Raw genomic sequence first — 16,442 nt, 5'->3', positions numbered from 1 at the left:
ACATTATGCATGGAATAAATTAATAAGAAATGTGGCAAAGAGTAGGACTTTATTGACTTTAATATCTCAACTTGATTTTATTTTGGATAACCTTGGTGAATAGGATGGATGAGCTTATCAGGCTGAATGGCCTGTTTTTGTCGCAATGTTTCTAATATTCCAGTGCAGCAAGAACTAAGCAAAAGTGTATGTAAAACAAAGCAGTCCTCCCATAATGAATCTCCTGTAATGGTATGGAAGCTGTTAAATGTGGTAGGAAGCCTGATTATTAATAAGTGGCTTGTATTACTGTCTCCCTATATACTATATGCATGGGAATAAGTGGTCCTCACTCCTGAGATTTAGCAACTTTATTTTGACTGCATTTTCATTTTCAAATGTATATTCTAAATAGGGCAGCAGAGTGGCAAAGTGGTTAGCAGTGCTGTCTAGTAGCTGCCTGTATCACAGTTCAGTTCTCAACATGGTCATTGTTTATTTGCACATTCTCCAGGGGGGTTGTCCTAATGTTCTAATTTCTTCCCACATCCTTAAGATAAGCATGTTAGGTTAATTTGGTAACTGTAAACTGACCCGAATCAGTGGCTGACTGCAAGGAAAGGCCCTGGATTAATGATGAATGAATATTTATAGTATGTGGTGTGGACGCTAGAGGCGCTGTTGCCCCATGAAACCCACCAGACAGACATCCAGGACACGTTTAAAAGCACCAAGAAGATTTTTTTTTAATAAATTCTTCATTACAGTGCACAAAGCACCACACACTCCACAATTCTCCAATACTTATAATAATAAACAATAATCAATACAATAATCAATCCTCCACTCCTTCCAGCAGCTCCGTCACTCCACCACCCAACTCCGGCTCCCTTTGCTGGGATTCCCAAAGTCCTTTAAATAGTCCATGACCTGGAAGTGTTCCTTCTCTGGGTCAAACGCCACATCATCCTTTTCAAGTAGGCCGGAAGTACTGCAGGCTTTCGTCCTCGTGACTCCAAAGTACTTTTGGGTTGTCGTAAGAGTAATAGTCCCCAGGTTCTTTATGAGCTCCCCCTGGCGGCACCCACGGCACCCAACAGGGCTTAGGAAACGGACTCTACATCCCAGGATGCTTTAAGGGAATCCGGGGACCTGTTGCCGTCCAGGGGAGCTGCCACCTAGTGTCCCATGGGAGGCAGTATCCTGAAAAGGCTGCCTTCTTCCATTCTTTTCTTTTATGGACGTCTCGGTCGGACTGAACTGCCGGCTATCCATCACAGTGGAAAACTCAAGACTTTATGTCAGCTTTACACTGTCATTGAAGTAAATAAATAAAAACAAATAAAATATCTAAAGGAAACAAAGAGTGTAGAAGCAGTTCCCTGGTAGCAGTAGTAGTAGTTGCCTTGATGAATCAGCAGAGATTCTGATGCAAATGCAACTTTTAAAAATTTCTGAGTGTATCAGAATATCAGATTCAATAAGACAGAAAGCTGATTGATTTCAGGGGCATGGTGGTATAGCAGGCAACTGTGTTAGAGTCCCAGTTTTCCTCTGGATATTCCTTTTTTCTTCCGATGTCCTAAAGGTTTGCTTGACTGGTGACTAAAAGAGCCTGGTCAGCAATGGGGTGTGAATGAATGAATGTAGCCCACAATATATTGAAACCCCCCTGGAGAGTTGGTTCCTCATTTGCACTCACTGTTGTCTTCATTACCCATATGTGGCTACATAAAATGGATGGCTAGATATTCCACTACATTTGTGAAGATAGCATATCACTATATCAAATGTGACATTTTTGAAATAAAAAAATGCAATACTTTTAATGTACTGTATTCTTCTAAATATAATGCATTATTGTAACATTTTATTCTAATATTAGTATTAATGTAATCAGCATTCTAGCACGGCTTTTCTCTTAATATTTGAGGCTTCCAGCTAGTAAACATCATTTTGTCTGACACAATCAATAGGTGCAATGTGTAGTGGAAAAACTGTACAGCACCATCTGCTGTTATTTTCCTGTCTTTATTGAAGGAATGATTGTACAGTTCTTTTTACATCTTTTATCCATGCACATAAAAGTGAAGGGATAAGGAGAATTCTAATGCTTTTCTTTTTATTTTACATTCTTTCATGATAAAATGGATGTACAAAATATAAAGAGATCTTGTGAAGTGTTTTCTCTTTAACAAAAATAACACAACTTAGTAACTTAGTACTCTGTCCTCTTGGCTTCCTTCAAGCAAGCGTATAGAGAAGATAACACTAGATTGTGTCATTCTAGCAGTAGCTTTCCAGAAGCCAGCACAAATAATGGCAATTTTGTTCAGAGAAACATAGACTGATGAGACCATTACGGAACTGTGTTTAATCAAATGGAAAATAGCATGTTACTCTTCAGATACTTCTTGCTGTGTTTTTATCTGCTATATGCTCAAAGATAAAGATTACGTTCATTGTGACATAATAATTAAACCCTATTATTTGTCATTTTAATGTTGGTTTTTTTTTTTGGCAAAACATGGAGATTGTACTTTCTGCGTGAGGTCTACTGTAATGATGACAATTATAATTTGTTTTAAAATCTTTAGAGATGGCTGTCCATGTTAATGTTCAGCATGATAAATTAATGGTTGCAGGGTACCTGGTATTTAAAATTTGTTTTCAGACATGCGAGGAAGTGAAACAAGCAACTCTCGGCATCATGCCTCAGGCACCCAGCCAGCTTCAGCTGGCATTGCTATAGTGTGACTAAATTGTACAGTAGTATTCTCCTTGTACAGTATGTTAACCTTAAGCTTCCCCATCTCAAACCCTGTAATGGATATCTTCTTTCAGGCTCATCCTGCTCAAACACCAGTTTAATGAAGCCCACTATAGTTGGATTTGTAAGCTTTTGCACAATTACTTTTAAAAATTGGACTACTTGCTCACGGTGACACAGAGTAGATGGCTTATCTAACATCTTTAAGCAACTGGTTATGAAAGAAATCACGATGGCTTGCTAAAATGTCTGTGGGTTTAATTGATGTTTAATTAACAATAGTTGTTTTACTTGTAACATTTGGTTATGTCTTTGGAGTTTGCATGTTCACCAAATGTTTGTGTGAGTTATCACTGAAGGGATAGTTTTGTCTGCTTGCTTCCCTTTATTGAAAGAAGTATATTTAGAAAATGAATGAATAAAATATATTGTAATGACTACAAAAGATAAGGCTTTAACGTGTAAAGTAATTTACAAACGTTCCTGTATGCCCCATTCCAATCATGAACTGAGATGTTATAACCTTTAGTGTTACTATATACAAGACCATATAGTCACATTATAATTTCAAGTGTGAAGTTTGATTGAGTAAACGTTGCATGGGAGTATGTGGAATGCCATGCAAAACAGCATGTATTGAAGAGCAATATTCTAAAAAATGTGTAATCATCTCTAAAACTTTTCAAACACATAGCAACATTAGAAATGCTAAATTAAGCATAGGCATCATTGCAAAGCAATGTCAAAATGTGTGATGTTAGATTCCAAATTTCTTAAATAATGAGGCAATTATTTTCAAAGCATTTTTTCATTTTATACCTAAACTAGGGGGCTTCGCCCCCTGCTCGCTGTGCTTGCCAACCCCCGTTTTTGTTTTCCGGATACACACTTTAAGATTTTTTTTTCTTTGAATTGTTGCTATTTCATTAGTTTCACTTTTATTTCTGAACTTCTGTAAAAACAATATTTGGAATCTTTCGAGTCCCAATATGCTGAATCTTTTAAATGAGGTCAGTGAGACATGTGTTTAATGACTTTGTACCATAATTCAGGATAGGTTTCTCTGTTTGGAATTTCAGCACAGATAAAATGATCTACATCATCAGCAGTTAATCATTTTTTTTTTACAAAGTAACCAATAAATGCATGTGAGGTAAACTCCGTTTTTGAAATTCTCTTGACTTAAACTTCAAAGCCTTACAATATTTACATACTTCTAACATATCACCTATGTCCATATATTCGATCTCTATTCGCCTTTTCGTTATTTCTCCGAGTAATAATTTCTCTTTCTTTGCACTAATGCAATGTTTACTTTCTTTGTTTTGATAGTCGTATTTTTCTGCTTTTATATTCTGTATGTGTTTCGCACCTACGTTTTTTTTGAGGCTTTTGAATTCCAGTTTTCATTATCTCTAACCTGCTCTGCATGTGTTTGGCCCCCTTGTTTTTTAATTTCTTTCTACTCTGTCTTTTATTTCTGACCTCGCTTTTTCCTGCTTTTGTTTCAATGACATCTGGTCCGTGGTGATTATTTTCCCTTTTTCGAGTAATAATTTCCATTTGTTTGCGCTACTGCGATCTTTACTTTCTTTTTTATACTTCCTAATTTTCCTACTTTCACATTCTTTAACTTTCTCTACATGTCTATCGCGCATACGTTTTGTTTTTTGAGCCTTTCAAATTCCATTGCTTTCATAATCTCTAACCTGCTCTGCATGTGTATAGCGCCAACGTCCGGATTGGACGTGCTTTTTTTTCAATTCCACTTGTTCCAGGTTGATAATTACTTTCCTTATTTTCTGAATTTGCACCTAGATTATTCTTTTTTTTTTTGTCTCTCCAACGCTTTTGAGTCTGTTTTCTCCACACTGCTTTCCTCTTCGCTTAGTCGTCTACATTTCATCTATAACGTATTGTCCTTATATGCTTTATATGCGCTGAGAGCTCTGGATCTGTGTGTGCTCAAAGCCAAAACACGACTGAGTGTGTTGCTGCCCGTGCTCTTATTTGGTTTTAAGTAGGGTGTGTCTTGCAAGAATCTCATGTTCTATGTCATGTGAGGCGGTCCTGGGTCAATCTCTTGGCACAAAGTCTCATGTTTAAGGTCCCCGCGAGACGCTCCCTGGCCAATCTCTTTAGCCTTGCGGGTTTTTTAAGTGTCTTGCATGATTTTAACGTGAAGATCACTTCTCAATGCCCTACTGTTTCTCTGCAGGATTTTTTTTTTATAAAAGAGAGATATATAAATGGGGTGAATAAGTACACAATACGATAATTTATAAGGTAACTCCCATTATAATGTGACAATGCAATAAAAGCATAAATAACTGACTTAAAGGTTTCTAGGTACCCAGTGTTCACAGAGGACATCATTTGGAGAAGGAAGGGTGGCTTTGCTTGGCTTTGAGGAGGGGGCTTACAGTTGTAGAAGAGCCTGGAAAGGCACATGGAGCTGGAAATAAAAGAGTGAGAAGCAAGGGTGGAAGAGACACACAAAACTATGAGAGAGAGAAGGACGCTGACTAGTGGGACAAGGATCACTCTAGGGTGAAAACACCTTTGTGTTTGTTGCTTTAGTGGTGTCTCCTGTGGCGCCTGTAGTAGGAAAAATGATGAAGGACTATAAGAGAAACTCAAACTGTCCTTGTATTTATCTAGAAAAAAGTTTGATCCTTCATTCTGTCATTTTGCACATTTGTTATATATTAGTGTGCATCTATCTATCTATCTATCTATCTATCTATCTATCTATCTATCTATCTATCTATCTATCTATCTATCTATCTATCTATCTGTCTGTCTGTCTGTCTGTCTGTCTGTCTGTCTGTCTGTCTGTCTGTCTGTCTGTCTATTTATTTTAGTTAACCCATCCATTGTCTTGATTACATTAATTCATAGAAAAAGTCAGAATATAACACAAAAATGGTTATATGTTAAACTGTCCTAATCTTAAATAAATATATGTATTTAATATTCATGCATTTAATGCCTGAAGGCATACCCACAAAAATCAGAATTATATTTGGTAACACAGAGGTTCCAGTTTGTTAATATGTGCAACTAAGGTGCATTTTTTTCAAGGATTTGCATTTGTATCTGAATTGCATGGAAACACCATATTCACAGTTGGCATAGTTTCAGGAGCCTGGCATCCACTGCACTGGCATAGTCTAAATGATGGATTTAGTACTCGGTGATAAAAGCACTGATACTGACATTGACTATGTTTATTAAAATGTGTACTCTAATTGAAATGTAACATCCTGGTTTATTAGCAGGTAACGCATCCTGCTACAGGTCTTTATGATTTCCCCTCTTTATTCCACTATAGACCAATTGCCAGCACATAGAAAGCAAATCGAGAAAAAAAGTTGCTAAAGCAAGTACAAAGTGTACAGTATTCAGTGAAATTATCTGAAAAGGTTTAGCTACTACACCATTCATTAATTTAACTTTAGTCAGCGTTTGCATAGTTTTTTGAGAATTTATCTTCAGGCTGTTTTCTTTTGTTTCCAGCCCACTTCGGGTTCAGTATAGAAATTAAACTCAAGAAAAACCCCAGCCCTCCCTTTCTAACATAAACGTGATGATTGTCCCAAAAAATCTGTTTCCTTTTCTTTCCTACAACCACACTATTTATTTATTTATTTTGGATATGTCAATTTTATATCCTCTACATATTATGTTTTTTTTCTGTATCACTTGAAATATAATGATAATCTATACATGCTTCTTTTATTTTAAAAAAATGGAACTATATTTTGCTAGTGGATTTTCCAAGGTTTCCTTATCTCATTTTGTTATTATTTATGTTTAATATCAAATAATAAAATAATTTTGTGTATCTTTTTTTCCCTTCAGTACACCTTTATAAATGTGGGGCCATGCGGGAGAGCTGTGGTTTGTGCCTAAAGGCAGACTCCCACTTTGGCTGTGGCTGGTGCAAAGGAGAGGACAGCTGTACCCTGAAACAGCACTGCCCTCAACCAGAGAACCAGTGGCTGGAGCATTCAGGGATCAACACTAAGTGCACCAACCCCAAAATTACAGAAGTAAGTCTAATAACAGCATAAATATTTTCCAGATATATTAAGAAATGTTAATGGTATTTACTAAAGTTTTTGTCTCACATGTCATGTTTCATTGTGAAACATATCAATAAATGTACCAAGTCTGCAATCATTAGTCTTTCTTTAATTTGCAAGAAACAAATAGCTGCCAATCAGCTCATAGAAGCTGATATTTTAGATACAGTAAAGGTCATTCTAAGGAGTTGACAAAACATATATTAGTTGAAGCAGTGACAGAACATATATTTTGATGAGCAGTGACCTTTCTCACCGTTTAAATGCTGATGACATGCAATGACATTACTCATTAACTCAAATGACTCAGTGTCTTCCCTAAGATTCTGTGCTCATAGGGCAGTCACCAGCTTTTGAGCATCACTTTCTTAGTGATGCCAAAGAAATTGGCTGCATGGTGGGGTACTTTTATTTATAGCACTCATCATTCAATGTCTGGGAAGTTTGCTTATCTCCATCCCTGCCTGCAGAGTCATCTACGAGTCCAGTTGAACAAAATGCAAAGAACGGTAACACTTTCTGGTGAGGTTCAGTAATAGAATGCATAAGAGTTAAGCTCATTTCAGTTTAAAATAAAACCACTCGTATCATAAGTCAAATGCTTGTTTACATGAAAACACAAATTTTAAAATGCATATCAAATCAGAGCTTTTTAGTGAGCAAAATACCGTATATCAACACACTGAAATAGAATATGCACATTAGTATTTAAAAAGATTTGACCTTATGGTGCTAGCCGAAGTAAATGCTTTAAAAGCACAGATGTACGAATCTACTGGTAGATAATCCTGCGTGAGAAAGGTGCTGTAATGGAATCACAGATTAGGGAGAAGCAAAGGATAAATGAGCCATTAATATGGATTTCAACAGACGACTAACCATGTGCATCTTCTTTGACAGGCGACTCAACAGTAGTATGTCTGTTTTATATCATTGCATTTTTTTGTAGGCTTCATGACCCAACAGCCTACAAGCACAAAGTTCAGGAAATACAAACTAAATACAAGATTTTCTTTTGTTGTGTTTTAATTAAAACAATATCAAATGTTTTAGCCTTAAATACGAGCACTTAAAGCGCTGTAAATTTCTTAAAGTAAAAGTTAAATAACATCATCTGGAGAAGCATATTGGTGCATTACGTAGCCCCAAAGTTCTGATTCCTACTTGGTGTGCCTTCAAAGAAAAGTTGTGGAGTTTTCTTATCATAAGTTTTGTTCTGGCACAGCAGTGGATACCTGCAGTCTAGGGACATGCTGTAAAATTAAATGCCAGGTTTTTAAGTTTGTCCATTGTGACTGAGTGTGGCTTTTGCTTATGTGAGAACAGAAGATGTCAACAGACTTAACAGGTTAACCAGGAGGGCTGACTCTGCTCTGAGGACTAAGCATAGACTCTCTAGAGGCAACCGCAGAATGAAAAAGTTTGACAGCATTGTTACAGCCTGTGTGTAACACCCTAGTCACTTCTGAACACCTAAGTTAGGTTTAAGGTAGCGTGGCATAGTGGTTAAGGCTTTGAACTTCAAACCCTGAGGTTGTGGGTTCAAATCCTGCTACTAACACCGTGTAACCATGAGAAAGTCACTTGACCTGCCTGTGCTCCAATTGGAAAGTCAAAAGAACTGTAACCAATTGTGTTGTAAGTTGCTTTGGATAAAGGCATCAGCCAAATATATAAAGTTTAACATTTAGCTAATTCTCCCATTGTACTGCAGGGAGTGCTATGGGATGTCTGTTTTTACCAGCTGCCTATCTTCTAACCAGATGATACCTTGCAAAGATAGATTTCTGTTTAGAAAATGTTTTTCTTCCATTTGAATATGCCATTAAAAACATTATAAACATGTTAATTAATTTTACACTTTAGACTTTAGTGTATTCTCTGGAGTTTTTGCATGTATCTGACACTGCTAATATGTGTATTCAGTTGTAGCATTGTAATTTCCCCTTGGGATCAGTAAAGTATCTGTGTCTCTATCTATCTGTCTATCAATAAATAGAGCTAAATTTCCATTTTTTTCCACAGAACATGGGTGTGCTATATAGTATTTATAGTATAGAAGCCATCTCCTTACAGGAAATGGTTCGTATGCGATAATGCCCTTCATCTTTTTATACACAGTCACATTCCTTAATCCTGAATCCTCCTGTTTTAGTAAAATATCAGACATTATTCATTTTTTGTACAAAATTAATACCATCCAGGTTTTAGGGAATTCGAAAAAATGTGAGCGTTGATTGATAAACTGTATACCACTCCTATTTTGCAGATTCAGAGCACTGAGCTCATGCAGGCCAGCTGTTAATTTTAAGCAAAGTGTTTATCTGTGCTGCAGTATTGAAGATGCTGATTCAGTACTGCAGTGTGAAGTAGGTGACAGCAGTGTGGGGAAGAAAATCATTAAGGGTAGTTCTCTGGATAAACAGATTTTTCCCCTTGTAACAATAATAATAATGCTAAACCGCAAAACTTAAGGAGTACTCTAGAGGAGCCTAGAGTGTCCTCAAATGTAGGAAAGGTCTGTTATTGTACACATACATGTTCAGTTTCCGTGTGTGCTGAAATGCTGATAGCTGCTCACTACCCATGGGATCATGTCTATGGTAAGACAGATTAGGATGGTCTGCCATGCTGTATAAGAATAGAAATACAAGGCAATGATATGCAGAAACCATATGAGCTAAGACTCATTTGTCTGCAGAGACAGCATCTATTGTTAAGCAGTAGTATGACTCCAAGAGATACCTAGTCCATAATGCAAAGATAAGACACAATGACTAGTGATACCTCTTGGACACCAGTCTTCCTGGCAAGGAATTCAACAACAGCATATTTAATATTCATTAACACTACTTGCTAGTCAGCTATTTTTTTTGTTTGTTTTTCTCCTGAGCATCCAGAGGACTTCAGTTTCTCATCTTAGCAGTGCAATGTTTTCTATTACAACATGTTGCATAAAATCGTCAAGAAACATTGCAGCTCTCAGCATAGATCAAATTGGGATCATTAAGCACTTTGCAAATAAGAAAAGACCACCTCAGACATTCTAGCTTATCTGGGGGTCGGACTGATGCATTTCCCCACTACTGCATCAATTTGATAGATAGATAGATAGATAGATAGATAGATAGATAGATAGATAGATAGATAGATAGATAGATAGATAGATAGATAGATAGATAGATAGATAGATAGATAGATAGATAGATAGATAGATAGATAGATAGATAGATAGATAGATAGATACTTTATTAATCCCAAGGGGAAATTCACATACTCCAGCAGCAGCATACTGATCAAAACAATATTAAATTAAAGAGTGATACAAATGCAGATATAACAGACAGTAACTTTGTATAATGTTAACGTTTACCCCCCCTCCCCCTCCCCCCCCGGGTGGAATTGAAGAGTCACATAGTGTGAGGGAGGAACAATCTCCTCAGTCTGTCAGTGGAGCAGGACAGTGACAGCAGTCTGTCGCTGAAGCTGCTCTTCTGTCTGGAGATGATACTGTTTAGTGGATGCAGTGGATTCTCCATTATTGACAGGAGCCTACTCAGCGCCCATCGCTCTGCCACGGATGTCAAACTGTCCAGCTCCGTGCCTACATTAGAGCCTGCCTTCCTCACCAGTTTGTCCAGGCGTGAGGCGTCCTTCTTCTTTACGCTGCCTCCCCAGCACACCACCACGTAGAAGAGGGCGCTCGCCACAACCGTCTGACAGAACTTCTGCAGCATCTTATTACAGATTTTGAAGGACACCAGCCTTCTAAGGAAGTATAGTCGGCTCTGTCCTCTCTTGCACAGAGCATCAGTATTGGCAGTCCAGTCCAATTTATCATCCAGCTGCACTCCCAGGTATTTATAGGTCTGCACCCTCTGCACACCTCTGTCACCTCTGATGATCATGGGGTCCATGAGGTGCCTGGTCCTCCTAAAATCCACCACCAGCTCCTTGGTTTTGATGGTGTTCAGGTGTATGTGGTTTGAGTCGCCCCATTTAACAAAGTCCTTGATTAGGTTCCTATACTCCTCCTCCTGCCCACTTCTGATGCAGCCCACAATAGCAGTGTCGTCAGCGAACTTTTGCACATGGCAGGACTCTGAGTTGTATTGGAAGTCCAATGTACATAGGCTGAACAGGACCGGAGAAAGTACAGTCCCCTGCGGCGCTCCTGTGCTGCTCACCACAATGTCAGACCTGCAGTTCCCAAGACGCACATACTGAGGTCTGTCTGTAAGATAGTCCACGATCCATGCTACCAGGTATGAATCTACTCCCATCTCTGTCAGCTTGTCCCTGAGGAGCAGAGGTTGGATGGTGTTGAAGGCGCTAGAGAAGTCCAGAAACATAATTCTTACTGCACCATGTGCTTCCTTTATGTGCTTCCTTCTGGAAATTCTGTAGTGGATGCATGGAAGTGGAAGTCAAGAAGTGCTTCCTGATGTTTCACTGGTGTCCTGAAGTGAGCACTTCACCATAGTGATTAATTTAATCATTTGTTTTAATATAAGGATTTTTTTTTTTTAGATAAAAAACTATAAAGATTCTTTTATAAAAAGCCAAACCCTGTAACCCAAAAGTGAGACAACTTGCACATTTTTTTAATTTATTGTGCAGCTATATTTTCAAAAGATGGTGATCATAACTGCATGCAATACAATACATGCTAAAAGTGTTTCATTGTAGTACTGTTTCTGATTCTGCACATTGCCTGAAGAATAATTGCATAAAGTCACAAACTAGTTATTTTTATAATTTTCTATAACAGAACAAAACTCTGTCCATGTCTTACATTAAATTGCTAATTAAAGTCATCAAAATGCAGAAAGGGTGCAGTGTATCATCTTACTGTCATTTTTCAGAATATGGGTTTGGCTGTGATATAAAAATATATACCATCCAGGATCTTCTCTCTGTTGTGATTAGGATCATGAGAGCAGCTCTAATGTCTACCAGCTTTTTAGAAATGCTTCAGCAACCTCTATAGCCTGAATTTGTCATGCTTTGAAAATGAGTGATATTCCTTGTGCCTAAAATGATGGAGAAGGAAAGCTCAAAGAGGTAGAATAAACACAAGTCTACATCTACAGTGCTGTGCATCTGGCCATGAATGTAGGACATTCTGTTCAGCGAAGTTATGTATATGAATTCAGAAAAAGCAGAGATGAATTTTCTTACTTTTTACAGAAATTATAACAATTTCTGTTTTTAAAAAAATCATAAAACTAGATAGGCAGGGGCACATGTTATCTAGGGAATAGCATAAAATAAAACAAAAATCTGAAAGAAGAAACAAGAAGGAAATAATCAATTAAAGAGGGAAATCCCAATAGTCATTATCGTTCTGAAACCCAACTCTTACTTTTTTCGTTACCTTCCATCTTCTTCCCTCTTTCTGAGTAGAGTAAACCATACATCAGTTTACATCATCAACATAGATCTAATTTTAGGATCATAAGGTAACAGAACATGTCCTAGTAAAAGTCAGGAAACAAACATCATAGTTATTATAATGGGCTAATTTACAATTTAGAGACAGATACATGGGATATGAGGGGAAAACAGAATTACCAGTAAGAAAATGTGACATCCCATTGAAGCCATTGATTGGGCAGTTCTAACCAGTGCAGCACTCACTAAGAAAATGAACACTCAACATAGGTCAAGTCAGTGGAATGCAACTGAATATCATTTCCCTCCAAAAATCATTCTTCTTTTCTTTGCTCTGATTGTCAGTAGCATTGTGGTAGTTGCTTGTTAACCATAAGGCAATAGGAATGCCATTGCAACAATAAAGTTAGCATGGGGAAGTCCTTGTGCCACTGCTTCTGTGTGGGAGTATTAATGTTGCAGATGCCGACTTTCAGTATATAACCCTTTGTATCATTGCCCTAGATCTAAACTTAACAACTTACACCAAATACAGACCAAACAAATCGGCAAAAACTCCCATTCAGAAGGCCATACGATTGCTTGATATGATATAAAATGACTTCTGCTTGAAAGTATTTTGTGAACCATTAGTAAAGTTGTATTCTCTGGAGGCTGCATGTGTATTGCAGCTAATGTTCTGTCAAGATCAGGAGGTGAGTGTTTCTTGTTGGCTGCTCTCCAAGAAGTCATCCATCCACATTTTACAAACCTCACATTAGTTACAAGGCCTTGTGCCTTAATGTACTGTAAAGGGCTGTAACTATAAAATCTGCATGATTCCAAATGCCTTTTTAAGAATGACAAGGGAAATTACTGCATAGACTGCACTAACCTCCATGCACCTCCATCGTGATGCTTTAAAAATTACTTTAACAAAAAACATGCTGCACTAATTGGAATAAAATGGTGTTCCATTATCTTATGCTAAATTGCTGCAAATAGCTTTAATGTTTTTGTTCTAAAAGCCTATTCTATTTATGTATATAGCTTGACTGAATATTTGTGTACCAATGTGTGTGCGCTCATGTGTATACATAAAAGAGTGTCTCCTTAATTCACTGGGTCGCTCTAGGAACTTTCTACTAAACGGATAGCAAAAAGACATTAGAGCAGAGTAAGGGTTTTCAATAATCTAACTTGTGACACCTCTTACCTTATTAAAATATATGGTGGTTGATTAGTGGTGTCTGTGAAAGATACAGAGACAGGGGCCGCTCAGAGCTACTGAGAGAAGTTTAACCTCAGTGCATTCAGTAATTGCTCTCAATAAGATTAATACAGATTGGGTCTTGTAATTTGTAGGGAAGTAAGTTCCTTGGGAAACACAAAAAATGTGAATACTTAACACAATCTGACTAAAGAACATGGCTGGCTCTGACCGTTTGTCCTTTATTGCGCTGGAATCATGAGCTGTCAAAGCAGGTTTACATTTAAAGGCCTTATTTGCTGAAAAGAGCGCAAATAGTTTAAGAGAGCAAAGAATGTAAATATTATTCTAAAATCTTAATGGGGTCATTTGCTGACTGGCTTACACACTCCATTCTTCACCCTTTGCAAGTTTAAGGTATTGAAAATTTTGCATGGAATGTATGTGCATATATTTCCACATATTATTTGTTTGTCAGTTTCAAGAGATCACATGTCTTTAATATTGTAATAAATGATTAACCTTTACATTACCAGGCAGAATGATGACAATGACTACCACTGCTGCTTCAAAGCTCTAGTAGATTAAGTTGGAATAGAATCGTGGTCTGGTGAATTCCTGTGTGGAGCTCAAAAATTCTACAAGTGTCCAGGCTGGTTGCTTTTCCATATCTGTTTTTATCCCAACATCTGAAAAACATGCTGTGACTGTAAGTGGGTGCCGAGAGCCTCAAACCACAGACACAGCAATACAGAACACAGTATGGGAATAAAAGAAAGGAATATTTTCATTCTCACAAGCACCTCTTCATAATTCTCCAGTAATCAGCCAGAAAAACAATACAAGTAAATTCAACAATTCTTCCTCCTCTCTATCTCCTACTGAGTGTTGCCTGCTACCTCCCAACTCTGACTCGTCCATGTGTGGCAGCTGGCTTTTAAAGCCAAATCTGGGCATGCTCCCAATTGCATGTGGTATTTTTCTGGAAGCACTTCTGGGCCATGGAGAAAGTAGGAAGTTCCCTCCTGGACAGCACCCCAGGGACTCAGGGCTGCATTTCTGGACTCCATCTCCCAAGCACCCCTGCGATTGTTCTGACTGAATTGCTGTATGAGAATAACTGCCACCTGGCATATGAAGGGTGGAACAACTCCCTGCTCTCGGCGTCTGCTGGTTCATTTATTAAATCCTACCGGCTGGGTACAAAAGTATTTTCCTCTCCCGCCGGCCACTTTGTCTGCGTTCTTGTAAAGCGTCCATTCTGGGTAATGAATTATTCCCCATTCTCCTCCTACAATGCATATTGGGATGACTGGTGACCCTGACTTTGTCCCTTGGTGGACTTTGCGCGTGTGTGTGTATAGTTTGTAGGGGGTGGTCATGAGCAGATGCCAGTCCAAAAACATGCTAAGGAGACCAAAATAAAACAGAATGGTTGATTATTATAATTAGTAGTAATATTAGTAGTACAAAAATCCATCCATCCATCCATTTTCCAACCCGCTGAATCCAAACACAGGGTCACGGGGGTCTGCTGGAGCCAATCCCAGCCAACACAGGGTGCAAGGCAAGAACCAATCCCGGGCAAGGTGCCAACCCACCGCATGACACACACACCAAGCACAATTTGGAATCGCCAATCCACTGTGGAAAGCATACCCCTGGACACAGACAGACAGACACCAGAGTGTCCAAAACACACTTCTTTATTTTCCTTACAGCACCACAATGCCTTCGTCCACCAACTCTCTTCCTTTCTCTCTTTCTCTTTCTCTTCTTCTTCTTTTCTTTTGACCTTCACTCCCCTCCTCACAAGCTTCGTCTCCTTCCTCCCAACTCTGGCTCAGCTTCTGGAGGGAGGCAGCCCCCTTTATAATAACTCGGATGGGCTCCAGGTGCTCCGTCTGACCTCACTTCCTGGTGTGGCGGAAGTGTCAGGAGGGCACTTGGAAGCACTCCGGGTGCCCTTGGAATTTCGTCCGGCAGCACTTCTTGGTGAGGCAGAAGTGCTGCTCTCCAAGGTTCCAACCACGTCTGGGCGCCCCCTGGCGGTGACTCTGTCTTCACAGAGGGTTGAGCTTTACAGCTCGTGACCCCATGCATTCCAGGGAGGCGGCCCACCTGCGCTCCAGGGAAAATATTGTCCCATTTAAGGTCCCCTGTTTCTTCCGGCGTCCCGGCGGGGCAACATCCCTGGGCATCTATGACACCACCTAACCTGCATATCTTTGGACTGTGGGAGGAAACCCACGCAGACACGGGAAGAACATGTAAATTCCATGCAGGGAGGAGCCAGGAAGCAAACCCAGGTCTCCTTTCTGCAAGGCAGCAGCACTACCACTGCACTATCGTGCCACCCTATTACAAAAATGGTTCAGTAAATATTGTTGGGGATGGCAATTCAGATGTTGATCATGCATTAGGTATCTTTTATTTATTCATTGAAATGCACTATGGGAGTTGTGATTTGGTTGTTTACTCTAACTTTGCCTCCACATCTCAAAGACCTGTGTTAGGTTAATTGATGGTTGCAGCCTCATTAATATTGTGTTAACCCACAGAAAAATGAGCAAAAACACAGACTTTTCTTTTCAAACAGAAAGAATGTATTCCTAATAACAAAAACATGTAAATATCCAAACATCATCATAAATACAGTAGGAAAGGTATGTTTAGTGGCTACTGCTGTACTGATGCAGATGTAGTACATGTACTTTGTGCAATATGTTTTGAAACATTCACCAATGCACAGCCTGATGTTGCAATCAGCACAGCAGAAGTGAGTTTCATTTTGCAATTTTCTTATAATATTTTTTTGCTGCTTTCACATGAGATGACCAAATGTCAGTGCCTGATCCACACAACTGATGCACCTATTATGTTATTTTAGGGTACAAGGTTTGGTGACCTCTAAATTTTCCCTGAAACAAACAGTGACAATTGCTGCATGGTGAATAAGCGTCTTTCTTGTCCTTGCACTTGATTGCAATCATTTTGCCTTTTTTGCCAGCTATTGTTGCAC

General features: G+C 38.7%; 1 protein-coding gene across 2 annotated transcripts in view; it reads left to right on the top strand.

The window, feature by feature from the left end:
- The window catches only part of plxna4 (plexin A4), a 1,034,568-nt gene that overhangs the window by 641,313 nt on the left and 376,813 nt on the right, over positions 1 to 16,442 (top strand). For both annotated transcript variants that reach the window (XM_051928179.1, XM_028814360.2), the window contains exon 12: positions 6,614 to 6,804. In XM_051928179.1, the coding sequence (XP_051784139.1) occupies positions 6,614 to 6,804 (191 nt within the window). The remainder of the gene's footprint in view (positions 1 to 6,613; positions 6,805 to 16,442) is intronic.

The sequence above is a fragment of the Erpetoichthys calabaricus genome, chromosome 1, assembly GCF_900747795.2.
Source record: "Erpetoichthys calabaricus chromosome 1, fErpCal1.3, whole genome shotgun sequence".
NCBI classification, from domain to species: Eukaryota; Metazoa; Chordata; class Cladistia; order Polypteriformes; family Polypteridae; genus Erpetoichthys; species Erpetoichthys calabaricus.
This window is presented reverse-complemented; position numbering and strand designations above follow the sequence as displayed.